A 27,772-nucleotide genomic window follows, 5' to 3' on the forward strand; every position below is an offset into this window, starting at 1 on the left:
TTCGGAAGTGGCGGTGTGATGGCATGGTCCTGTTTTTCTTGGTTTGACCTCGGACCTCTGTTTGTGGTGCCACGAACATTGAACATTCTGGGCAATACAAGGCTTCCTACTTTGTGGCGTTTCTACGGAACTGACCATTGTCTCTTTCAGCATGACAATGCATCGTGTCACAAGACTGCTGCTGCGTGGTTTTTAGATATGAACATCACCATACTTGACTGTTAATGATCGCTATCGTACGCTTGTGGAAAGTAAGCCCAGTAGGATTGCTGCAGTCATCGCAGCGAACGGTGGTCCCACATGTTGTTATTACTTTAGGCCCACATGGCTTGTTCCTAACGCTGTGATGTCCGTGATTTCTTTCCAAGCAGTGTATATAGTTTGAGTTCCTGCTCTGTTTGATATGCAGTTTAGAATGCAGCTACTTGAAATTGTACAATATGCATAATAGAACAAGAAACGAAGAAGGAGGATCGTAGCCAAACATATAATTAAGCAAATTAAAGGAGAATATTGGACCAGATATTTGCAGCGGTATATCAGGGAAGATGTTTCCTTGTTGCAGTGGTCAGGACATGTTTTTCGAATGGAAAATGATAGTATTAAGAACACTATAAATAGTAAAATGTTTGGTAAAAGACCAAAAGACAAAATTAAGAAAAGATGGATAGATACCATTAATCAATATAGCAACATTGTATTGCAATTTTGGGCTATAGAGCCATAGGAAGAAGAAGATACCTGAAGCTGATGATTTCTTGTTTGTTTGTTTGTTTGTAATAAGTATTGCTACTTCGTTCACCTTTTTTGATGAATTCTGGTAAAAAGGTATATATTTTTTATCATCGTTTCAATTTCAGCAACAAATGGAATATCTTTAATAAAAATTAAAACGGTCACATTCAAATTATGTGCAATTCAGTGTGTTGATATGAGATCTGGCATGTCTCTCTCCAATTTTGTCACTAGTCCATTGTTGCTTTTTCAGCATGTTACGTGCTCCATCTGTTTCAAATCCTGCTAACCAATTACCAGTCTTCCATGGCAAGAATAAGTTGTTAATTTCGATCCGTAATGTATCAGAATATCCTGCAGCTGTTGAGTTTGGGAGAGGAAGCATAATGCCTGTTTTAATTTCCAGTTTTTATCTGTATATCTCATATAAAGGACAATTTATCCTTATTTGAAATATCTGTAGAAGAATCTAGAAGAAGATTCACTCTACCGGAGTATTTGATTTTCTTAAATTAAATAATTCTTGTTTCATTTCACTATAGTACTGTTCTACGACAGGGCCTGTATCTACATCATGTTTATTTAGCAGGGCTATCATGATTTTGTATCAGTTAATTGTTTATTGACTTCAGCTATATATACTAGGTTATATCAAAAGGCACTTAAAGTGTTCAAACAATTTGGAATCCACCTTTATTTCGTAGGCAACCAGAGATGTGTTTTCCTGTGATTTCTGCTAAGTGTATGCCACAGCATTTTTTGTGAGAATTGGGTGTTTTTGAAACCTACATGTTTCTACTTTGTAAGTCCGTGAAAACCTTGTTGGCATCTAGGGTTACTGACAGTGGCTCTGAGATATTTTTCTATTATAAAAATGTGGAACTTCGTCTTTAGCACCACTTAAAGGCTTTGAACCACTTGTCTTGGAAAGCACGTCTTACTTCATGACACACCAGACCTTTTTTTTTTTTTTCAGTGTTTTCAACACTTTCTGATCCCTTACGTTCACCTTCAGTCTTGCGTTTCACAAATACTAAAAAATATAGTTTGTTTCCTTTCATATTGTTTTATATCAAAGGGTGAATTTATGTAATTTATTCATAAATAATCCATTTAGTAGGGAAGACAAGTAATACAATTTGCAGAAATAGCAAGAACGTAGTTAACACTCACTAGGAAAGCCGATTCACTTTCCACAATATAATATCGATCTCATGGTCCGATATCCGCAGTGGTGTAACTAGAGCTTTTGCCGCCCCTCTCAATACACACCAAAAATACACGCCAAAAAAAAAAAAAAAAACGACGTATAGGGAAAGAAATTAAAACACTATGTTTATTTTTGAAGTAAAACTTTAATTTCAACATTCAAAAATATTATTTTTCTTGCTTTTATGTTAGCAAAATCGTCGATGACATTGGCGAAGTCTATTTGATAGTAATGTAGGTAATTCTTAATCAATTTTATTTAGAAAAACTCCTCTCACAACTAGCAACACTTACAGCAATTGTGAGGGAAATTCGCCGTAGTATTACAATATTTGAAAATGAGTTCTCGAGACTGTATTTTAGAATTAACTGCAAAAGTTCAAATATATTAAAAAACCGTTTCATTACGTAAAATATTCAAGTGAATTCTGATAATAAGCTTATGGCAATATTCTATTGTATTATAATTGAGTACTTAAGGTTTAAACCGAATGCTGGAAGAATAAGAATCATATAAATTCGCCTTATTTTGTATTTTAGTTGGAAGTGAAACAAATGCAAATCGATCTTATTAAATTATTTTTTTTCTGTTTCGTGATATCCAATTTTTTGTAAGAAGAGTGATGATGAGTTGCAAGTTATGCATAATAAAATGTTTGCGAATTCTTAACTCCAAATTAACCAGCAATAGCCAGGTGGGCATAAGTTTATAACAGAAGATGAGAGATAAATAGTGCCACCTGTTGCAGTACATAGGAATTACTTCATCTTTCGAAAAATGACAGCGAGATATTTCATGCAAACTGACTTTTAGCTTGGCGGTGGGGAGGGGGCGACAGTCTGCAAAGTTATTAAATTAGTTACATAAAGTACTATATCCTGGTTGGAAATAAAACTTCTTTAATAAATTCTTTGGCCGCCTCCTGTAATCAAATAATGAAGTGAATGAGATGATGTTTTAAAATGGAAAAAGAAAACGTAAATTGTGCGAAGAAAATATGGTAATATATTTTGAATGCATTAAAAACGAGGCTGGAAATTCATTCGCAACTTGTCTCTGATAACTCGTCCATAGTGGATTTCTCGAGTCTTGATTGTAACTCCAAATGAGAGAGAGAGAGAGAGAATTGTAGCGAAATATGGAGTAAAGTAAATTATATTTGACAAGAAATTAAATTTTGTGTCCCCCCTTTTTTTTTCCCTTTTCCATTAGAACAAACCTTCCACCACGGTATGACACCGACCTTTGCTTTCACTAGTTATAATAAAATAATAAACCACTTAAGAAAGTTTCTCGCACCATAAACGGGATTCAACACCAAGTCTGCATTTAGTAAGTGTAATGGTTGCATCATCCGTGACTTCTCTACGGAGGCATTGTTTGAAGGGCTGATATTGTACTTGCACGATGTTGGTAGAGACCCAGTTATGAATAAGTATCGAAGATCATTTCAAATGTTCTACGCACTGCTGTTGTTAAACAAACCTTTATTCGAAAATACGTTTACAGGCCGTAGATATTAATCTTCATCCTACCTTATCATTGCTGCCCAACTTATGCGTTATCCTTGTATTCCTGCTGATCTTCCTTTTCAGTCGTTTCCAATCGTCGGTGACTTGTAGGCATTGCCCACAAAGTATTCCTGGTGAGATTTTTACAGGGTAGTTCACCGTTGCTTTTCCCAACTCCCCAATTATTTGCAGGCACGGGACCGGCATATGGCTGGGACGTATTCATGACTGTAATTCATGTGTTTCACGGGGCCGGTTTGCCTGTTCTGGGGTACGAAAAACCCAAGTTTCAAGGTGAAAAAAAAAAACTACCTCCGTATGATGCCGGCTAACTCACCTTTAGTCGAAAGAGACCAGATAAGGGTTCCTCCCATGACTGAGAGGAATCGAACCCAGCTCTTTCCGACCAAAGGACTTCGTCCTATACTGACTGATCTACGGAGGTTCTGTATTCCTGCTAGCAAACCATTTTTGATATATTTGATGAATCGCGTCCCTTAGAACAGAAACCTTATCAATGGCATTGAAGTATTACCCATGGAGTGGTTCTTTTAACTTAGGAAAAAAGTCAAAGTCTGGCTGATTTATGTCAGAACAGTATGGGAAGATGAGGAAGCACTTGCCATTCGCATTTTCTCATAAGATTAGATATTTCATGTGGTCTCGTATTGTTACGTAAAATGCGCGATATCCTACCCGGTCAAATTCTTTCTCCACTTTGAAGTCTATCTTGGCAGAACAAGAACACCAGAAAGAGAAAGTGAACACGCAGCATTTATTCCTCGGAGTTTGGCTTACAGCTAATGTGAAGGCGGAAGCTGTTACATCATCCCACTAGCTACTCATGTAAAACTTTAGAAATAACCATCGTATAAATGTGTTTAATTATAATAGAGGTTTGATTTCATTAGATCTTACGTAGGCATGAATGATACAAGTGTATTATATCAATTAACTGCATGTGTTTTTCAACCGTTTCAGCGTCTCCGTAAAGTAGCTATTATATGTCTCCTTTGCTTGGAGAAAAACCTGATTTTCAATTTCGGCAGTGTCCTTAGAAATGCGCTATGATGACAAAGGGCAATATAGTGTATTGACCACAATCTAGTTGTGGTAAAAAATGTGTTTTAATTACATTTCTAGTACCGAGGGGGGAGGGGAATCACTTTTCGCCAGAATGACAGTAACTAGCCTTCGAGGCTTCCTTTCAACCAATTTCTCATATGTAGCAATAGGAGTATTCTTCCATTCCTCGCGCAAAGCGACCCCGATTGCTGATGACGGTCGTTGTAGTCTGGAGCGAATTCGACGTTCCGATTTATCCCAAAGATGTTCGGTGGGGTTGAGGTCTGGACTCTGCCAACACCTCAGCGTTATTTTGTGGAAACCAATCTCGAATACGCAGTGCTGTATGGCATGGAGCATTGTGGTGCTGAAACATGCAAGGGTCACTGCCGAAGTACTTTCACAGCGACGGAAGCATGAAGTTGTCCAGGAAGCCATTAGATGTCATGGTTATGGACATGTCTACCAATGGACCAAGCCCCATCCAACTGAAACGCTCCCATACCATTACCAAGCCTCCACCAAACTTGACAGTTGGAATGATTCAGTCCTTCCAGAACCGTTCCCCAGGTAATCTCCACATCCAAACACGACCATTAGAGTGCAACATCTAAGGATTCTGTAGAGCGACGAATCACGTCGCTCTACAGAATCCTTTTCCAATCATTTACGGTCTAGGAACGGTGCCAGTTCAAACATCGTTTCGCGTTGATGTGTGTGTGGGGGATGTGTGACTTGTTCGCAACATCTATGCTGTATAACCATTTACTTATTGGTACTTTACTTATTTTACCGCCAATTTCGATTACCAAAAGTCATATAAACGTAGGACTAGAAATGCTTTCCTATAGAGACATAGCACTTCTGAAGCTGCACGTCATACATACTGGGAAAATCTCAGTAGTACTGTACATAAGAAATGATCGATGCTAACAGCTTTCTACGGCTATATTACAACAATGTTAGAAATGGTTCCGTGAATAGCATGCATGCCGCAGATCGTCGGCTGGGCGATTGCTACACATGTTCAAAAGTCCTGGAGTATTCCAGATCTGATCCATGATTTTCTGATGGAAAGCCTGTTCATCAAATGCTAGTGTAACATTATATAAAGCATTATACATCATACAAAGAGATCCGGTGGACTGATATCGGGAGATTGCGGCAGGCATTCAAATGATCCACCTCTGCATCTCCAACTGCCGGGGGGAGACATGATCGTTTTACTAAAAACACACGTAATAACCACAGTAATGACTATTTAATTCGTAAATATTTCATCCCAAGTATCTTGGGACATCATCAGTACAGTAGTTTAAACAATACTAGGAATAACATACTGTTAGGGCGCATGATTACAATGGAATTTCAATATGCGTGCAATAATATAACTGAAAAAAAAAATATATATATAAAGATTATTTTACACAATTTTGTATGACAATTTCCCATACTTTAGGAAAAGTAAGAACATCGTTGCGGTTTAAAATTTGGTCTGTGTGGTAGGGCTTCGAGCACTTTCTTTATATAAACGTTCATATTTATATAAAGATCTGTGTAAAAGTTTCGACTTCTCCCAATGGATCCTATGGTTTGGATTTTCAACTCCGTGTTGGGAGAGACTAGATTTCTGCGGTTTGAAAAAACGAATCTGGTCTTGATGTTCCGAGATGCGTTTCTGAACAGACCTACCTGTCTGACCAAAGTAAGACAATTTGCAGGAGCATGGGATCTCATAAACGCCAGGTGACATCAGAGATGAGAGTTTGTCCTTAGGAGAAGGTAACAAGTTATAGATTTGGTTGATAGGTTTGTAAGTAATGGCAAAATTTTATTTCTTCATAATTTTTGAAAGACGTTCGGAGATGTTAACTTGTTACTTGTTATAACTTGTTACCTTCTCCTAAGGACAAACTCTCATCTCTGATATTACCTGGCGTTTATGAGATCCCATGCTCCTCCAAATTATCTTACTTTGGTCAGACCGGTAGGTCTGTTCAGAAACGCATCTCGGAACATCAAGACCACATTCATCTTTTCAAACCGCAGAAATCTGGTCTCTCCCAACACGAAGTTGAAAATCCAAACCATGGGATCCATTGGGAGAAATCGAAACTTTTACACAGATCTTTATATAAATATGAACGTTTATATAAAGAAAGTGCTGAAGCCCTACTACACACACCAAATTTAAACCGCAACGATGTTCTTACTATTCCTAAAGTATGGGAAATTGTCATACAAAATTGTGTAAAATAATCTTTATATATATTTTTTTTTTCAGTTATATTACTGCACGCATATTGAGATTCCATTGTAATCATGCGCCCTAACGTATGTTATTCCTAGTATTGTTTAAACTATTGTACTGATGATGTCCCAAGATACTTGGGATGAAATATTTACGAATTAAATAGTCATTACTTTAATTATTACGTGTGTTTTTTTAGTGATGAATTCACCACAGGTTTCATTATATAAAAATGATTTTTATATAACGAAAATGATCGTTTTGTTCCCTAACAGTTCGGCGAAAATGCGCTGACGCTCCATCATACATGAATCACATGCATCAGCATGTTGCTAATGGCACGTCCTTCAACAACGTCGTAGTTCCTCCTCCAAGAAGTACTGGTACCGCTGGGCACTGAACGCCAGTGGAAAGAACAATGGGCCGATGTGTAGGTCTTCAGTGATGTCGCTCCAGTGACATCATTGATATCAAAACCTGATTTAATATCGATTGAACCGTGCCCAGTGAGCATGCCATCTGAATTGATATTTATCAGTTGATATTGAATTGATATTTGGTGAATTGATATTTATCTGTATAAAGCAGCCCTTGGAGAAACCTGGGTTCGATACAACCTTAGAGGCCATTGATCAACGCTGAATCGAGGTGGGAAAAAATCCGCTGGTGAGAGCCCCTGTATCCGCTGCGCGTAGTAAGGATACAGTTTCTCACTGATGATAAATACGTCATATGTAATATGATACGGCCACCTGTGTATTTCCGACAGTATGCTCCATCTCTGTAGGAAAGGCATTTCTTTTCCTATGTTTATATGATATTTGTCATCGGAATCAGCAGTTTGACCAGACATTTTAGGAACACCCTGTGTGTGTGTGTGTGTGTGTGTGTGTGTGTGTGTGTGTGTGTGTGTGTGTGTGTGTGTGTGTGTGTGTGTGTGTGTGTGTGTGTGTGTGTGTGTAGTGTGAAGTGCAGTGCAATGTAATAATTTTTAGTAATTCTTTATCTTTCCTTCTCCTTCGTTGTTCAAGGTTCTGAAAATACCTTACCCTGGTTTATGTAAACTTGTGGATTACTTAGACTATAAGTTATACACTTATGGCAGTTGTTTAAATGCTATTAATCATCATCATTATTGTTGTTATTATTCGGATATCTCCATCAACTGAGAAAATTATATCTTGAAGTAATTGATAAACAAGAATAGCTTAGTATTCATTAGTAATAATATTTGATTTGTAATGATTGCAACAAAAGTTGGATTGATGCGTGAAAATTTTGTTGACTTGTTAATGCCATCCCGTTCTAACTGAATGTTATAAAATATTTTAATTTCTAAAGTCAATAATTAGATAAATCTTATTCATTCAGTCTCCTTATTAGTAAAGTGGCTATAGCCAATAATTGTGCGAATGAAGTTATCTTGTAACCAAGTTGTGAGTAATGCTGTTAAAAATTACAAAATAAAGTGCAGTGAAATTCGTCTTACTTGCCATTGTGAGAACCTACGAGAATATTTGAAATTCCTTATATCTAGCATTCTGTCTCTGACTTTGCCGCTGGAATTCCGATGCAGCTTCGTATATGCCAGCTTTGCTACACATGTTATCTGCTATCAACCACCTTAACACGGACAAACTGTTTATAGTTGAGGAGGGAAAAGCATGATCGATCGATGTACAAACGTGAACGCGCGACTCTCCAACGTTCGATTAGTGCTCCAAGAAGAAAACTTCTGGCTTTAAAAAAAAAAAAAAAATCCAAAAAAAGAAAAGCGGTTCAATGAAGTAGAAAGTCCAATATTCCACACCAAGTGAAAATGGCAATTTGATGGATGTTAGTTTGTTCAGCTATATCCGCTGTTGACCGTCATCTTCATTTTGTTAAGCACTGTGTCTGACTGCAGAGGTCACAATATTGCTAGCACATATATCAGACACCGGATAAGATGTTCACATTTATTAAGTGTGAATACAATACATTTGATACAATATTCACAATATATATTTAACTAAATATGATATGTGCGTGAATCTTGTGGTCGGTTATTTCTAAACAGTTTTACTATTCTTTTTCATCGATGTTTTAGCTTTCAGGCGCGTTTTGAAAAATTGCACAGCCTTTTGTCTGTTGGAATGCATATAATAACTCAATTATCAACGAGGTGAATTATTATATGCATTTTATTCTCTCTGGATTGTATTCAGATTTGGTATCACTGCTGAAGTCTGTCACGTCATTTGAATTCTGGTTTAAATTCATTATTTGCGATGCAAACTTTGGTAACATTTTACCAAATTTCGAACATTCGAAATGATTGTAATAATTTCACTCTGAAGAAAGAAAATCATTTACTTTCTTTACTGAAATTTGTCGAATCGCATCTATTTTGACTACAGTTAGTCAATTTTAGTGACAAGACGATTCGAAATAGTAGTAATGTAACTTTGGTTGGTTCAAATTTAATAAAATTTGGTATTTACGTTCCATCTTAAATTTTCTTGAATCACTCAATTTTAATTTCAATCACACCATTTTAGTGTCAAAATTAAGTAAAGCTCCCTAAAAGGATGCGAAATCCTTTGTTACAAATAACTATAAATCAGCTACCTATAGTATATCGGAGCCCTTTGATTGGAAAGACCTGGATTCGAACCCCATCTATGAAGCGAGGAACCTTTATCAGCGCTTTTCGGTCAAAGGTGAGTTAGCCGGTCTCATGCTTAAGCGAGGTATTTTTTCTCTCGTCCTCAAAACAGGCAGACCCGCTCTGTGAACACACCTAGGAAGGCGACGGGAAACCACCTTGTTCTATAATAATTCACTAGTCAAGTAGAATTGCGATCCCACCAAAACCATTGGGTTGAGGGAAAACACATACTTGGGATTCGCTTGCTATTACAATGAACGCTGGATCATATCCGTTTAAGTTTAAATCGTCTTCTTCCCAAGAAATCTGGCAGAAGTATTTTGAACAGAAAAGTTTAATTTGAAACGGAAAGAGGTAAACCTACAATATAAATAATTTAATTAAAAAGTACAGTTTTCCACTTTGCATGAGCATTGTGCTATAAATTGACGCTAGTCTATTAAAGAAGGTGGAAACAATCGCTCACTTACCTATAAGGGGCACTGTGTCTGAAGTCGGTGGCATACTTTCTCCAATTACCATCAAGAACACCGTCATGGAAAGAAGAGTGGTGATTCCAAGGGTCACTTTCTCTCCGGAATCAGAAGGCATATAGAAACTGAGGAGAGCGATGCCAGTAATTAACATACATGGAAGAATAAGGTTAAAGACATAGAAGAGGGGTCGTCGGCGTAGAACAATATGAAAGGTCACATCGGGATAAGGCTCCTGACAGCAAGAGTAGAATACCTCGTGCCTTGCTACGATCATGTCAATCAGGTCCCATTCACCATTTTCTACGTAGTTCGATAAGTCTCCCTCACGAGTTTGTATAATCACGTTCACTTGGTATCCATCATAGGTCCACGAGGCAAACTTCATTGAACAGTTCTGTTCATCAAAGGGAAACCAAGCAACATTAATTTTGCAAGAACTCCGAAAGATGGCACTGGACAGCCATGTTAGGTTTCCATCGGACATGACTATGACATTTGTACTAAGGATTGCATTGTTGTACTGGGAGTCTGCACTATAATAAATAAAAGAGTGTTTTGAAAAAACCAAAACAAAAAAAATGAAAGGAAAATATTGTATCCCGATATATATTTAAATTATTGTTTGTTTCACTGTCATTTGCATAATTTAGTAATTTAAAGCCAATTTATTGCTTCATCGTAATTTTCAGAGCAATGTTCGTATGTTGATATCTCAAGAATTAATAAAAATCCAAAAATATAATAATATAATATAGTGATATCTAAAAATGAATAAAATATCAGGTAAGTATTACATATTGACAACTATTTTATTTTTTATTTCCTTTTATAGACATCCATACATGAATCTGGCTTGTAGTCAATATCTGTAACACGTTTATTTGTATTAGAAAAACGTGACCGAACTTTTAAAGATCGTAAGTCAAAATAGACACTTAAACATGCAAAAATTAAATAATTATTTTATATACGTGATTGAGTTATACTAAAATCATCCGCGGTCCTTAAAAATTTATCTGCAGCATTCAGTATATAATGTACACTAAAAATTATATTTCCAAGTTTGATTTTGTTTCACGTACAGTGCAGCGAAATTGGATTGTAATTTGAGGTGCAGTAACATGTGTTACTGCACCTCATGTCTTACATTTTTATTGGAATGAGTGTTTTCCCCTAACTTCGCAACTATATAAACCAACCAACCAACCCCCTAACTTCGCAGATAACGTTTTATGAACGTTTCAAGTATCAGCAAGGAGGTAGGAGTAATTTATTGGAAAAAAAAACTTTTCTTTTGGATAAGATCAAGAGATCGCTATATTCATTGAATACGATACTTTATTCAAATCGACTACGTAGGTCGAATATTGGAGAACAATATTCGATTTTCCCTATAAAAGCTGTAACATTCGCCATATCTAGTGGGTTTAGGGGTTTTTCAGGTACAATTTACATGATCATTGTAAATTGTACCTGAAAATGAAATAAATAAAAGTACTCCTCTAATGCCTTTGCACTCTCCAAAGGGAATAGTTGGAAGTCTGTTAGCCTTAACTTTCGAAAATCGGCGGCCACCCAGCTCTATCCTTAGATCACATTATTTTAGCCTTATTGTCTGAAATAATGTGAGTTTTGCGATCGAATGCTATGAGTTTATGGCATTAAAATCCCGCTTGCATGCTTCACAGATGCTTCACTAATTTATGAACTGGCTAAAAACGCCTCGTAAAGTTCTCTAGTCAGAGGAGGCTAGAGAACACAGGCACGTATAAATTTTATTTATTTTACTATTCGTATTAAAATAAAATACGAGTATTTTATTTTAATTTTCTTTTGTTCAGTTTTGCTCTGAGTAATATTTTCAAGAGGCGGGGGATGCTGTCTACTTACAGGTTACGTTAAGTTAAAAAAGCAGAACCAGTGAAAGTTGGTTCGAAGCATTTCAAATTAGAAACAAACGTCATCCTATTTTAGTCATATCGACTTAAAAACGGATTGTTTTAGATTTACGTTTGATCTCTATTTGTTTAGTAAACAAAAGAATCTTTGAAGAGGAAAACAAATTGACCTCGGAGACTTGACGTCAAATAGAAGGAATCTCTGATGTCTCTCATATTGTATAAGGATTTTCACTTTGCCAGATGCGAAATATTAAGACGAATCACACGGCTAAAAGCAATCCCTTTCGTGAATATTTCATTCTCAGATTTCCTATATCTGTATATTACACTCAGACTTTTAATTTTGTCTTCACATGTCACACAATGCTACATGTATGCAGCTTATGAAGTATTAAACTGCGTGTACATATACTGTAATCTTCATCAGCGTGTGGCCCGCGCGCTAACAAGAACCAAAGGCAGTGCCTCGTCCGTGTATTTTCTGTAATTGCTTTAAAGCGAACACATCTCGACTAAATTTTTAGTGGCTAAGTCTTCGCTTAGACTTTTTTCTTGCACTCATGACCAATGATTGGTTTCAGCGAACGACTGACGTCATTCACAACTCACTGACTTGGTGGAGTTTTTTCAGGCTTAATTTAAAGGTGTCGTTGAATTACTGCTACCGGTTTTATATTGTAAAACGCTAAAAAAATGAAATGCCCTTTCACCTGAACTTTATTTAGTGGCAAAATACCTAATACACAAATTTGTGTATAGAGTGGCATGCGAAATCTTTTCCCATTTCATAATTCACTTAGTAAGAAGAAGTATGACCGCTTAATTTTCATGTTACAGTTACACTATTTAACATTCAGCTATATTGTTACATTTGCTTGCACATGGCTTTTCAGATTTCGATTAACCATTCAAAATCGAACTAGTTTTGAAGCAGTCTGTATATTATACGTAACATATGATTAAAATTAAATCGATGGCTTTATATGACTTTTATTTATACATTGTATAGTATTAATCAAAATTCAGAGGTGAAAATTTTCACCATTTATTTTTATCTCATCGTGTCCATTTCGTGAACAGCCTGCGGGTTTTTCGTGAAGCCGAAAAAGCGAAAACGTAAACGTTTTCGCTTTTTCGGCTTCAACATTTATTCTTATTCTTATTCGCTTCCTGTTTTCTGGAGTGACAAATAAGGAATTATTAACGAAATATTCAGATTAGAGGGGGGGGGGAGGTATAGAAAACATGTGTATACTATTTTGGATATGCCAGTTAAACATTGTGTGAACTACAGTTAAAACAGAGTTCATATTGTCGTTTTACAATAACTTGCATATAGGCATGATGATTATTATATAATTTTATAACATTATAATACAGGCTTGCATAGATGACAGGTCCGAAAATATTTAGAAGTCATTTATTTCAGGCCATTTAGATATTCAAATAAAAGCATTGCGGTAATATTTTATTTGTTTTTGTATTATGACGTATCTAGTATGTCAGCTATACAAGAGTATTAATGAAAGAAAAATAAACACAAAATCTAATAACAGGTTTTGATTGCATCTGAAATATCTGAGTATTGAACGTGTTGGTCTGAACAAATGGTAATTATTAGATTTTGTGTTTATTTTCTTTTATGTGACTCTTTCCTAAGAATGGTTGTAAACCTATAATACATCAACGTCGCGTGTGGATTAAGGGATTTATTTTATTTTATTATTTTATTTTTACATAATACGGAAATCCTACTGCATAAAGACATTCACAAAAATCGATGCTCGCTATGGAATTCGAACCCGCAGGCTGTTAGTTGGAGTGCGAGTACACAAACCACTTGACACAATTTTGTTGTGTCTGTAGTAAACTCACAGTGAATGTAGAAGTTTTATAGATAAAATGACGTCTGGGAAAAAAACATCTTAACATAATTCAAAACATGGATATCATTTATGAAATAGTATAGAAAACTTAATAATACGTCATTTGAATGTATCCTTTTGAAGTTCCGATTTGTAAGCCTCTGTTATCAATTCGGAAATTTTATATTTATATGCAATAATTGACTGCTTGGATTTCAATGACTATTCTGCATGTTCAATTTGCAGTCAGCGACTGTAATGATAATTAAGCTGATGGTATGCAATTTTTATAAAGATGATGCTCTTTATGAGATATGGGAATACTGTTTTTGAAAGCGTTATCGTTAATTTTTTTTTATGAATGTCAAGCCTTTAACTTTTAAAATTGGAACGTTAGCCCTTTAAAATGCATACCACAGTGACATATCTTCGATTTTTGAAATAATAACGTATGATAAAAATTTGATACGATCCAAATCATTCGAATATTAGAAGTGAGCATGCAAACGAAGTCAGAAAGAGAAAATTATTGCAGCTGAATGTAAGATATCTATGAAAATTAAGAAAAATTCTAGTTTTTCATTAAGACTCTCAGATATGACAGAATACTAGTTGATATGTTTAAAGAGTATGAAAACAAGACCTCACTTGTTATATAGTATTATATCAGGTTTCCACACTTTGTCAGCAGGAAGCCTAACCACTTGGATCCCGCCAAAGTCGGAAGCATTCCACTGTAATCCGTAATCCATCCACATCTGAAAAAAATTAATTAAATTAACTAATGGAATAGCACTCTCAGTATACTTAAATATAATAACATTTTAAGACATTTTTATTTCATCGACCACATATCCCAGAGATTGCAAATAAATGTTTCAGTAATAGAATTTATAAAGCCATAAAATACATTTAAATTTCTTTTAAACTGTGAGGATTATTTCCTTCTCAGGAAATAAGTACAAAAACAATGGCGATAACGTACTCGATTCAGAAACGGTATTCTATTCCAGAAATTTTATTGAGTTGAGCATTGCTGTGTCGTTCACATTTCTCTAATAATAATAATATATTTTTTTTATTCCTCCCCCACGAAAGGTTAAACTTATAATGCAAAGTTAGTACTGTGGATGGGCTAAAGATCTGTTTAATTAATTATATATTATTACTATATATACATATATAGTAATACCTAGTAGACCTGGAAAATAATAGTAGACTTGGAAAAGGCATACGACAGAGTGGCCAGGCAGGAGGTATGGAGGCGTATGAGGAAGAAGGGGGGGGGGGCTGTCGGAGAAGTACGTGAGGTTGGTGAAGGAGATGTATGCGGGAACAGAAACTCAGGTCAGGTCTAGTGTCAGCATGACAGAAGGGTTCCCCATTGTCGAAGGGCTACACCAAGGGTCAGTTCTGAGCCCCTACCTCTTTGACCTTGTCATGGATGTACTAGTGGAGGATGTCAAGAAGGAGGCTCCATGGAGCATGCTGTTTGCCGACGACATTGTTCTGTGCGAATCATCCCGAGAGAAGCTTTAAAATACCCTGGAAGAGTGGAGAAAGGTATTGGAGGAGAGAGGCATGAAAATTAACCGGGAGAAGACTGAATATATGTCAACGGGGAGTGACGAGGACATGATCATACGACTTCAGGGTGAAAGGCTAATTTCAGGGAAGACATTCAAGTACCTTGGATCGGTCGTCGAGAGGAATGGTGACCTGGATGAGGAAATACAGCACCGAATAACATGCGGCTGGATGAACTGGAGGAAGATGAGCGAGGTCCTGTGCGACAAGAGAGTGAGTTGTAAGAGGAAAGGAAAGCTGTATAAGATGGTGGTGAGGCGGGCGATGCTTCGTGGCGCGGAGACGTGGCCTATAACAAAGGCACAGGAGAGGAAGATGGAGGTAGCGGAGATGCGGATGTTGAGATCGATGAGTGGTGTGACAAAGGACAGGATAAGGAATGACTACATCAGAGGGACGGTTAAGGTGGGACCAATTGGCAAGGTGGTTCGGACATGTAGAGAGGAAAGGTGAGGAGTATGTTGGTAAACGAGTGGAGTATATGGAGTTGGAAGGAAGGAGGAAAAAAGGCAGGCCCAAGCTCAGGTGGAGGGATAAGGTGACAGAGGATCTTAGGGAGAAAGGATGGAGTCCGAAGGACGCCCTGGACAGGAGAACTTGGAAGAGGAAGGTTAAAGATTGGTGTGCCGACCCCGTTTAACATGGGATAAGGCATAGTGAAAGAAGAAGACTATATATACATATAATTGTGTATTTATTTATTTATTATAATCCGGAACCCTATGCTTTTCAGGGTATTTGGAATCTAATTGCTATGTCATTTTCTTATGTTTATGTACGTCTCACCCATGAAAGGTTATGAATTATCAGATATGCGGTAGGTTAAGTATTATGTATTCCGGAAAATATGGGCTTTTTTTTTTAACTTTAACCTTCCCGCGATCGATGAAATTAATCTTTCACCTGAAGACTTTCACAGACGTCCATGTTACAGTTAGTTTCGAACGTACATCTTGTTGGTCGGAGAGTTGAGACGCTATTCGCTCGGCCAGCCAGGCCGGCAAGCTTCGCTGTTTGCAAGGTACTGTATATACTCAGGGCCGGTTTTATCATTAGGTGAACCTAGGCAATCGCCTAGGGGTGTTAAGACTTCGGGACGCCAGATTTTGCTACATAGTTCGGGGAAAAATTACAACCTTCGAAAAAAAATTAGTAAAATCTTGATTAATAATAAAATACTAAAATAAGTCAAGCCATCCTGGTGCTCGCTGATGATCCTACATTATTTTCGCCTTTCTCTATTTCTTCCACTCCCCCTGCTCTTTGTATACTTAACCTCAAGTGCAGAGATTTTTCCGCCTTCTGGCATCTGTCCCAAGATGAGCGGGGAAGTTCCGGGGTATCCCTCAAACTAACAATCAATGGTCGCGACTAACCGACTGTTCTCACTTATCTTCATTCACTATAGACTTAATTCTGTTGATTTTTAGATTAAACCCTGTTTTTGCAAGCTCTCTGAGGTCTGAGAAGTTGGGGATTACGTCATTCATTTTCTCACAGAATCGTCTTGTTAATTCAGTTCAGTTTATTCTAAATCAGTATAAGAATGTCGTTGGAATTTTCATAGAATTGCAGCGGCAGGGATTCTGATTAGTAGTATTCGTGAAATAAGACCTCTGATTGGTCTTTCTTTTCGCTCCCTTTACTTGTCATCATCCCCACTCCGGCATTCTCTCTCTCTCTCTCTCTCTCTCTCTCTCTCTCTCTCTCTATATATATATATATATATATATAGAGAGAGAGAGAGAGAAAATGTATAGGGGTGCCTAAGTTTTCTTTGACTAGGGGCATAAGATACTGTAATATTTTTGAGGATGTTTCTATCTTTTATTTATATATTTACTTATGTTTCTGTTACTGCGCCTTTGTAATATTTCTCTACTGTTTTCTACTCCTCTGTAAAATATCTATGTTTCCTTTTATCTGTCTATCGATTTCTTTATATATCTATTACTTTTGACTTGTCTTGTATATTTTCCTTCATTAACTTTATTATACTTTATCCTTATCCGTTACCTTACTATATAATCAGTCAATCTTAATCCTTTTCTATACTTTCAGTATATTATACTTATACTTGAGATTTCTAGAAATTATTTGATCATTCCAGACTTCGCCACTAGCCAAAATAGTGTTCTCCATAGAGCAGTATTTCTGTAAGTAATACCTGTGTAGGTGTACGTGTGCTTGTGTGAGTATGACAAAATAGATATATATAGAGAGACAATGTATAGGGGTGCCTAAATTTTCTTTGCCTAGGGGCATAAGATACTCTCGGATCGGCCCAGTATAATATACTATATTGCAAAAACTGTTAGAACCCGAGTGTATCCCACAGAGTTTCAATATATCTTTGACCGCGATTATTTAAACTACTCTCCTAGTGGAATTACGACTAAATGTTGATAAGCGTATGCAATTTTTCTGACACATTCCCTCATCAAAATGGTGCTCATTTTCCGTATGGAAGTTGGACACGTCGGTCTCGTCTTAAAATTTCATCTCTTTCTAACTCTTCCCTCTACCACTATATGATCCTTATCAGAAGTCTGTGCTGCCCAGTCTAACATTTGCATTCCCATTTCTTTTCAGACTGTTACGCAATGGGCTATAAGAGTTTTTCCCATACAGTTGAAGTTGTTCTTGTTGTAGTCATCCACTTCCATATACAAATAGCGAAGTCGTGAAGATATTTCACATGCAGTTTCGTTGGCTCACGCTAGTAAGGGATTAAAACAAGAATATAGTCTGTTGCCTAGTATAATGTACTGTCTAACCAAGCGAAAAAAGCTTGCTTACAATTATGCAGATAATTACTAATGTTATTTGTTTAGTGATGGATCAACGGTTTTGAGAAGGACTATTTAGAAATATTAGGATGTGCGATCGAGAGTTTATAGAGGCGGGGATAATTGGGAAATATGCCTTAAGTTTTATTAGCCTTTCTTGTCAGATGATATAATTAAGGGCACATTTATTTCAAATGTTCATTTTACTAATTAAAAAACATATTAGACAGATTTCTTTTTTGTTGTTGTTGTTGTTGTTTAACTTAATAATTTTGTTCTAACTTCTTGATGGAGGAACGATCATCTCTATCCCCCATTGAAAATACAACCACAGAAATAACCGCATGAATATGCGGGAATTTTTCACAAACAAAAAATAAATAAAATAAAATAATAATAATAAGAAAATTGGATGTGTTACCTGGTTTAGCCAGCAGTTAGTAGTTAGAATCTGATTTCTTTCGTCCTAAAAGAGAATTAAAATTTATTTTAGGCTAGCACATGAATTATCAAGGTAAGAATCGAAAATCGAATTAATGAATTAACTGAAATAAGAACTTTAAATAAAAACATTACTCAGGTTAATTTGAACTTTCTTTCTTCCTTTTGTTTTTTCACGCAACGATATTTGATTTTCATTAATTCGGTTCCTCATTCTGAGAATTATAAAATAATAATGCATAGAGAGATTCCAGTAAATAAAGTTTTTTTTTCCAGTCCTATATATAGGACTGAAAAAAAATTATTTACTGGAATCTGTGTGTGTGTGTGTGTGTGTGTGTGTGTGTGTGTGTGTGTGTGTGTGTGTGTGTGTGTGTGTGTGTGTGTGTGTGTGTGTGTGTGTGTGTGTGTGTGCAGCTGTCTTAATTTTCAGACCCTTCTCTAATTAATACTTATAAAAAGTATTTTATAGTCATCATATAAATTACAAATTAATATTTATATTCATACAAAATTGTTTAATTTTATTTCATTATAAAATTTTACAATAAATAAAATTATTAGGCTACTTCATAGGAAGCTAGAATAATTTGTGATAATAATTATAATAGTTTCAAGAGTATTTCTGCTGAATATCACATTTTTTAAACTTTATCTTGAAAAATTTATGAGGTTTATCTTAATTTCAAATATTTGATGTGAGTGACGTTTAAGCTTGTATGTCTCATGCTTAGCTGTTAATATATGAAACCATCCCTCATCACCAGTCACTAAACTTGTGATATCCAACAGTAATGTAATTCACCATACTTTTTGGTTTTGTTTCTCACACTGCTTAACATTTGCAGCTCTGGTGCTTTTCGTTCGCTCTGTCAAAAACATCTGTTATTGATATTCATAGTAAAAACCACAAAATTATATTTTTTTTTTGCGCTTATTCTCCAAGATCGAGTGTTGAACTAACTAAATGATGTATCCTTAAATTTGTCAACAGGATGAAAGATAGCAACAATAGTGGAATTATTTATAGCATGTTTGCCGCCTCTTTGGAAATAAAAAGAAAGGTAGCAGACCTGAGTGTACTTGTGTGTAGGGAGGGGAAAACAGCGAGGAAGAAAGTCTGTATGTAAAGAGTGCCGTAATTTTGATGGAGAGTTTATTCCGCTCTTCCAGCTTAGCATTTATACAAAAGTGCAATAAAACAAACAAAAAAGAGTAAAAGTATTTTTATTATTTTAAGTATCAACGTTTGTTAATGTATTGTTTTTAAGGGAATGTCTCTAAATGAGCATTGTAAATTGAGTGGCCTTCTTCATTTGGAGATGGCTCGTAAGTAGTGTCTTCTCGAGCACAGAATTTGGCAGTGGAGCATAATTATACCCGCACACACACACAAAAAAAAAAGCTAGTTACGATACTGCATGGAAGGACAAGCATAAAGCAGTTGTTTTCCGCAGATTATAGTAAAAAGTATTAATCAGAAGTAAATGGTTCAAACGTTCATGTGATTTTGCATGCCTTAATATTTAGGTATTTAAAATGCAAAACTATACTTCATTTTGTAAGGGAAAATCTTGCGTTACTCTGAACACTACATGCCAGCTGTACACAAGATGGTTACGATTCTCTTACCCTCCCCCCCTTTTTTTTTAAGAATAGAAAAGTGCAAGGACTCAGATCTGATGAACTCCTAAAAGGATACTAGGATTCAGTATTGAATATTATTCTTGCTTTTTAAAAATAGTATACAATATATTATTAGGATTCAATATATTGTATTATTATTATATTCTTAGCCCGGATGAAGTAGGCAAACACATTTAGTGTAGTTCCACATATTCTTTCCGGAGGTTGAATGAAGAAGTAGACGACCTTTATATATATATATATATATATATATATATATATATATATATATATATATAGTGCATCGTAATATAGAATGATATTATGATGCATGGCCATGTTCCACGACAATTTCATCTGTATGATTAATTTCTGTCCATCAATTAATGAGTATTAAGAGTACACACCAGATGTGTCATTAAGCGATAGATAAAGATTGCGAGCAATAAAAAGAATCCCAACTATTGTAGCGTAACCTAATTTCTTACTCTTGGTAAAAATCAGCAACATCCATGTACATTTTTATTTGTATCACCTCCATTGTTTTTAATGAAATTGCCTTCGATGTAGAAATAGCACGAAGTTTTTCAAGCGATCAGGCTCCATGACTATTAAGCCAACAGTCAAATGATTCTCCTAATTACATGAGCAAGGGAACTTCAAAAGCCTTCCTCCCTCCCTCCCGCTTGCAACTTAACCTTCCTCTTTCACTACCAACCAACACTGCACTTGCACTCATACCAGGCAAATGATAGATGGCGTTAGATGTCACGTACAGCTGGTCCCGAAACACATAAACCTTACTGGGCTACAGAATGATAGCAACACTTTGTTTACTGATGCAACGGCAAAGAATTCGGAACTGCCTCTTTCTCTCCCCCCCCCCGTTCCCCATCTAACAACTCTCCTTCACAGAAAAGATTGGAGGGAATGGATAATGCTTTCCAATCGATTTCACTTTAGCTGTTTGACGAATGATGCCTAATGCGTGATAGAATGCATAGTTGCGTTAGTTTGGTATTTAAATGTCCAAGGATATTTAGTGATGTTGAAATAATAGTAATAATAATAACAGTCACTTGATTTACGTGATTTGATAAAGGCATATAGCATTGAGTCTCAGATATACTGTACGTTGCACAGTGATGAATTAATATATTTTTATGGCGGTTTCTTGTCAAAAAGAAAAAAAAAATGTAGAAATGAAACGAAAATACATTAATATGGCTGTTGGCTGCAAGGGGTAAAGAAGAAAACTGTTAATATTAAAATGAAATACTCTCAAGTTGTAATTTTCAGAAAACACATGCCAAGGATGGTTCTGCTAAAGAATAGAAGAGATTCGTGATTATAAAACAAATATTGTATTTAAAGAGTTAACAGAAATTGAAATAACAGCGGGTTCATTTATGAATAGCTTTCTTATATGAGTGGACTGCAGAATCGGGGATTTCTGTAGAGATTTTTTTTTCAAGGAATTGTCCCAAATTTTAGAAAATTCTGGATGGAGATTTGCATTCCTATCCTATCCTTCTAGTACGGGTTGAGCCCCTCCTAATGAGGGGTTTCTGACGTATTAATACAGCCGGTTCGCCACTCCTCTGCTGCATCCCCTAAGGATGATATTCATGACTGTAATTCGCGTGTGTTCACGGGGCCGGTTTGTCTGCTTGCGGGATGAAAATCCCCAAATAAACTGCGGGAAAAAACCCTACTGTCCACGCCCAAGACCGGCTAACTTGGCTGTGGCTGAGAAAGATCCTTAAGTTCCTCGCGTCGTCGACGGGAATCGAACCTAGGACACTCCTTATCTAGGCATATGGATACGAAGCGCATAGCCACCTGATTTGCATTCAGTGGATGATTATTGATACCATATAAAATTATAGAAAAAATTTCGTGTCAAAGAACAGGTATTCTAACTATCGGTAATCAAGAACTTTTTACCCCTGACAGATAGCATATTAGACAAAACGATTGTACCGTTTTATCCTTCTGGCCAATAGTACACTTGTGCCATTGGACAGAGGAAAAAAAGGTTTGTCCATTTATAGTAGAAGGCTATAGCTGCTTGGGAATAAGTTATGGCCGAAGCAACTAAGCTGTGAGGCCAGTTTTGTTATATTTGTTAATGCCATGTATTCTTCTGGAAGGTTTGGTTGTTTCGAGGGATGAAACATTTGAGTTTCCTTGAGGAAAATCCTTTCATTGAAAAGATTTTCTTTTGAAAAGCCCTTATAAAGGTCCTTGACTTCTTAGATGGAATTCGAAGCCACATTTTTCTATAACAAATGGAAACATCCAGTAGCAAAAGGCAGAATCAAGACAAATAAATAATTATATATTACACTCGAGACTCTCTTATTTGCATTCCCATTCCATTTCTTTTCTTTCCAATTACTTTAGATGTTTAGAGACGTAAAAACGAGAGCTTTAAACAGACGGAAAATTAATGGATAAAAGCATAATTTGCTGTTGTAAACAAAATAAACTGAAATTCAACTCTAGTGACGTGAAGAATGTTGAGCATTTTCAGAACTGGGAAGAATAATGGACGAAACAAATCAACGTAGACAGTGCCGGAAAAAAAAAATTATGAAAAAAAAAAGGGATCGGAGGAAAGGAAAGTGATATAACGACGAATGGATCTGATGATGATGAACTCAGGAAGTTTAAACATCTTTGTTTCATTTTTGTCGCTTTCAAAGACCGGCCAAAAATCACAGTAATAATAATAAATAAATAAAAATCAGCTAACGCCTTTTTATTCCCGTATACGGGGAGTAGGCGAGGCCATTTTAGCCCTATCTAACTTTTGGAGATTGAGTGGGCAGTTCAATCTCCACTGGTACCAATCAGAGATAGATGGCCCAAGGCTATCACTAATTAAGCGGTACACAGTGAAGAGAGACGGCTCAAATGTGCCGCCATCTCGTGGTCCCTAACCCTAACACAATATATTTAATGTCTGAAATAATGTCGGTTCTACGGTCGATTTTCTTGAGTTTACAGGACGGAAAACCCGCTTGCCTGTGCCAGAGATCGACTAACTCGGGAACCGGTCGAAAAAAGGCTTAGAAAAATTTCCTCTAGTCGCCGACTAGACTCGAAACGAAGTCTTTCTTCGTGCGGCCAAGCGCCGTGGTATGCAAACGCCACATCCACTGAACTACACAGGCTCTAAAATAAAATAAATAGAAAAAAAAGCTTGAGTTGACTAATCTGTCCGCAATGCTAATGCCTCAAATGGAGATTAGTCAATAATCGTATATGAATCCCTTAATTGACAATTCAAATAAATTCCAATCAATTTTTAACTGGAGTAAAGTTTTGCTCATTTACGACTGCAGTGTTAGCATCACATCAGAAAGATGTGAGTGAATAGTCAGTACATATGTATTTCTTAAGGATATACAAAGGATATATCAACCATTACTATTACATTTAACCATTACTATTACATTTTTACGGTATATGGGGATATACTTACTGTATTTCTAACGCACGAGTGTAAGTTTGAAATATAAATAAGACATACATTTGTTGATAGTCTTCTTGAATGATTGCAAGTAGCAATCCTTGTGGAATAATGGAGGATGAAAGAATGTTCTAAAGAAATAATGAAGGAATAAATGAAAGAAAGTGAAAAGAATAGATTCTACTGTAAATCTTATAATCCAACTAATTCTTGAAAACTTTTCTAAAAGAAGGATACAGTTATAATTTTTATTTATGTATTCTGATTACATTCTTTTCTTATTTTTGACAATAAATTCCAGCAACTTGAAACGTGGTTCTCGATTAAAATAAGAAATTTTAATCGAGATTTTCCATAACACAGAGGTCACCAATTTAGCCATCAATCTAATAGCTTATTAGATTGGTGACTAAATTGTTAAATCAATTTACCACACAAACGCGTTTATAAAACTTGTATCAGTATATTTTTATAAACGCTATTAATATTCATTTGTACATCAATATAGTTTTCTAGATTAATATATTTTTATAAACATGTATCATAATGTTTTATAACAGTTTTGGTGTAGACTAAATTGTTTCACAAACTCTTAATTTCATAGGTTGTTCATAATAGTATTAAGGGAAAGATACTTCTTTGAAAATCATGTTTTAGGTTTTCGCTTATTTTTATTTATTTTTTTGTCCTGTATCGTATTTTACTTTGTTTTATTATACTGATGTAAAAAAAAAAGTTCATCTCTTCTGAAATGAAGAATGAAAAATGGACAATTTAACATTAATGTTTAAGTGGAAAGTCAAATGTTGTCCACTGACGTTTTTTGAACTGATTGTATCTAATATTACATATTTTGTTTACTACATTAAATGCGCTGATGTTAAAGAGAATCATTCAGCTCAATACACGATCTACAATAGCATTTTTGAGACCGCTCACTTGAGGGTACGCAGGTGTATTCCCATTAGTCTTATTTACACAATTAATAGAATGTACACAAATAATATCTGTTTAACTTGAATTAAATAATTGAAATATTTTACCTATCTTTCACCAGTTTTGTCGAAATTTAAATAGGATGGTAGCGTAGCATTTAATTTGATAACGATAAAATTTATCGTTGTGTAGGCTTATGTGGAGTGTGGACATATGTTCGATGTTCAAGTTTTTCCTTGAACATCGAAAGTAATATTGAAAAGGTATGCCAAATTATTGCACGTAGCACCTCCGTAGTACAGTTGAAAGAACGATGCGACAGTCTATTCTTAGATTAGAAAAGTTTCATTTCTCTTTATGGCGAGGAATAGTTATATGGGCTTTTTCATTTGAAGGGGCAGTTAGCCGATCTCATAGCAGCGATCACAGATGGTTTTTATCCTAGGTACGCGGGAGTTCCATCCAGCATACAGGCCAATCGCCCAAACGCTCGCAATTAGCAGATAAAATACATTCCGTGGGCTGCATTAATGTCTGGACGGTGGAGTGTGTAAATGGAGAGCTAAGTAGTATAGACGGAGTGTACGGACAGTATGTGGTGTACATTGCCCTCCTATGATTAGTCCTTAGACTCCATGGAAGTGTCAGATAATAATAATAAGCAAAATTTATAATCACTGTTGAGATGGACTTCTCAAATGCGTTCTTTCAGAGTTCATTAAGTGTTTCCGGAAGCTCATTGAGATAACATCTCACTGAGAAGTCTAGTGAAGTAAAGTTAGGCGATCTCGGATGTCAAGGAGTAAATTTTCTTGAAAAGTAGCCACTTTGCTTAAGTCTCTGAAACAGAGCCACTCTGCAGCTTGAAGGAGAGTTGCTTACTCTCCTTCAAGCTGCTGAAAAAAAAAAAATCCCTCTGTAGCATTTGCTGTTATGTCATTAGGAGGTCGCATTAAAAATATAGCCATCTGGCCAACTCTGACATTAAGCGGTATTCTCAAATCTTCATCTTCTGATTTTCTGTGGAAAATCTTGTTATTTAGAAGTTTAATTCAGCTAACTTCCATTAATAACTTTGAAGTGAACGTGCACTCTAAAGGTAAAGGGAAGCGCATGTAGGGTTTTTAGTTATTCTGCAGTTCTCTGGTTTGCTTTCTGAAGTTTTGTAACGGTATTTAGTAAACGTCCGCGCGGTTAGCCTAGTGGCTGTGCGCTTCGCAACCATATGCCTGGGGAAGGAGTGTCCTAGGTTCGATTCCCGGAGACGTGAGGAGCTTAAGGATCTTTCTCAGCCATAGCCAAGTTAGCTGGTCTTGGGCGTGGACAGCAGGGTTTTTCCTCCCGAAAAGCAGGCAAACCTACCCCGTGAACAGACGCTTCGACAGACATGGGATACTACCGGGAATAAGAAGCAACCAACCTATTCCGCGGGATTATCGGTTACGGAAGCTTACGCGATAAAATGTGTAGGCCTGCGCGAAAGCGTAACGTACGACGATGACTTAGTAAACGCGTACCATTAAAAAACTTTTTTTTTTTTGTTAGAAAAGAAAGTTAAAATCTTAAAAGAAATTGAATGTGAAAAATAGTAATCTGAATTTGCGAGAGTGTAACATACTGTATAGCACAAGATCTTTTTTTTTATCTGTATTAGAATTTGCAGTTGAAAAGTTTTTGTTATATCTGTACCACCAATAATAAAAGGGGGGGGAAAGCCAGCGAATTCTCTATAATGATCATTCAAGATGAATTTTATAATATGTATTGGTTTAGAATTACGGAGAGGCAGCTAGAAGCCATGAGGCGAATATATTATGTATGTCAAATTGCTCGTGTTCTCGTATTGTTATGTGAGGGAGAAGGGAAAAAAAAAAAAACTCCCGTCTCCATACGAATTACAGGCTTGCTCACTTTCGGCTGACAACACTTATAGATATCTCAATACTTGAATATGGAATGCTCCCCACCATACAATTTATATATACATTTTGGTTATGTTTCCTGATAATATTACACGTGAGAAATTAATAATATCTTACTTTATGCATTCCACGCAATATTTCTCTTATTACCTACCCCTGAGGTGCATTATACTGCTCCATTAGTAACACTTTTTTTTGCGTTTTTTTTTTTTTTTTTGAATCGAGAATCTCTTTATGTGTTAGTTTGCGTATGAATCATTTATATTACACTTGGTATTCAAAATAAATCCACATTCAATAGTTTCATTGTTCTGCTTATTTCGTTTCTTTTGATAGAAGAAGAGAGAGAGAGAAAGAAATTCGATTCAACATTTTGTGTGAACTATTCATGTTAGGAATGTAAAACAAGAGATTAACTTTGGCACACTTCATAAGTTTGTTTATTTACTTTTTTGTGTATCATGCGCATGATATTTAAAAATGCATTGTTATTTTCTAATTCATTTACTGCATTAACTTTTTAGTATTTCTGCATTGTAAATCATCTTCTTCTGATTATTAAAACATTTGATACAAATATGACCTGTCATTATTCTTCTCATTTCCAAAAGAGCGAAACAAAGCTGCACTGAAATGTTTTTAAAAAAAATATTCACAAATATCCCTGAAGCATGAAACCACATCGCTTTGTTCTCTTCTCAAGAGCTCGCGTAAAATGACGTAATTTTTTCCTGTTTCTTCCGATAGGCGGCGCCATTCAGCTGATATGCTGCAGCTGAATTACTGCAACGCCTGACATTAATAACCGGCTAGGAATGCGGTACCATGTTTCGTATGTCACGATTGTAAAACAGTTTCGTTACGTGATGTTTGTTGTCATTGTTATAGGACAATCAGGATAACCCCAAAATGTATGAATGCTATTAATAACATTTAAAGCCGCGGTTTATAAACTTCTCCGGAGACCATTCTATTTTAAATATATTCACTTCTTAAAAAAAAAAAAAGAAATATATTCATGCAATACTATATATATATATATATATATATCGTCTCGTCTTTTCTCTTCTTCTTTTTTTTTTTTTTTTTTTATCATTTTATGCTTGTTTACCGATTAGAATCTTTTGTCCGATCATGTGCACGCTACATCTTTAACATCATCGCTAGAATGGATTTTTGACGTAATTTCCTATTTGGAATCTTAATTAAAATTTTGTTAGCTGTTTCGGTTTTCATTTAAATTGAACAATAATTAGGTTTTCAGTTATGCGAAAGGATACGAAATTACAATAATAATGCCAAACTCAAGGATATATATATATATATATA

General features: G+C 35.8%; 1 protein-coding gene across 1 annotated transcript in view; it reads right to left on the minus strand.

Moving 5' to 3' along the window:
• LOC150105579 (neuronal acetylcholine receptor subunit alpha-10-like) overlaps window positions 1-27,772 on the minus strand; it is a 78,673-nt gene that overhangs the window by 24,498 nt on the left and 26,403 nt on the right. Inside the window, exons 3-5 of the mRNA XM_090393982.1 lie at window positions 18,462-18,506; window positions 14,313-14,422; window positions 9,893-10,431 (exon numbers count right to left, since the gene is read on the minus strand). Coding sequence (XP_090250108.1) covers window positions 9,893-10,431; window positions 14,313-14,422; window positions 18,462-18,506 — 694 coding nt within the window. The remainder of the gene's footprint in view (window positions 1-9,892; window positions 10,432-14,312; window positions 14,423-18,461; window positions 18,507-27,772) is intronic.

The sequence above is a fragment of the Typopeltis vanoorti genome, chromosome 6 (assembly GCF_054136105.1).
Source record: "Typopeltis vanoorti isolate ZY-2024b chromosome 6, IOZ_Tvanoo_1.0, whole genome shotgun sequence".
NCBI classification, from domain to species: domain Eukaryota; kingdom Metazoa; phylum Arthropoda; class Arachnida; order Uropygi; family Thelyphonidae; genus Typopeltis; species Typopeltis vanoorti.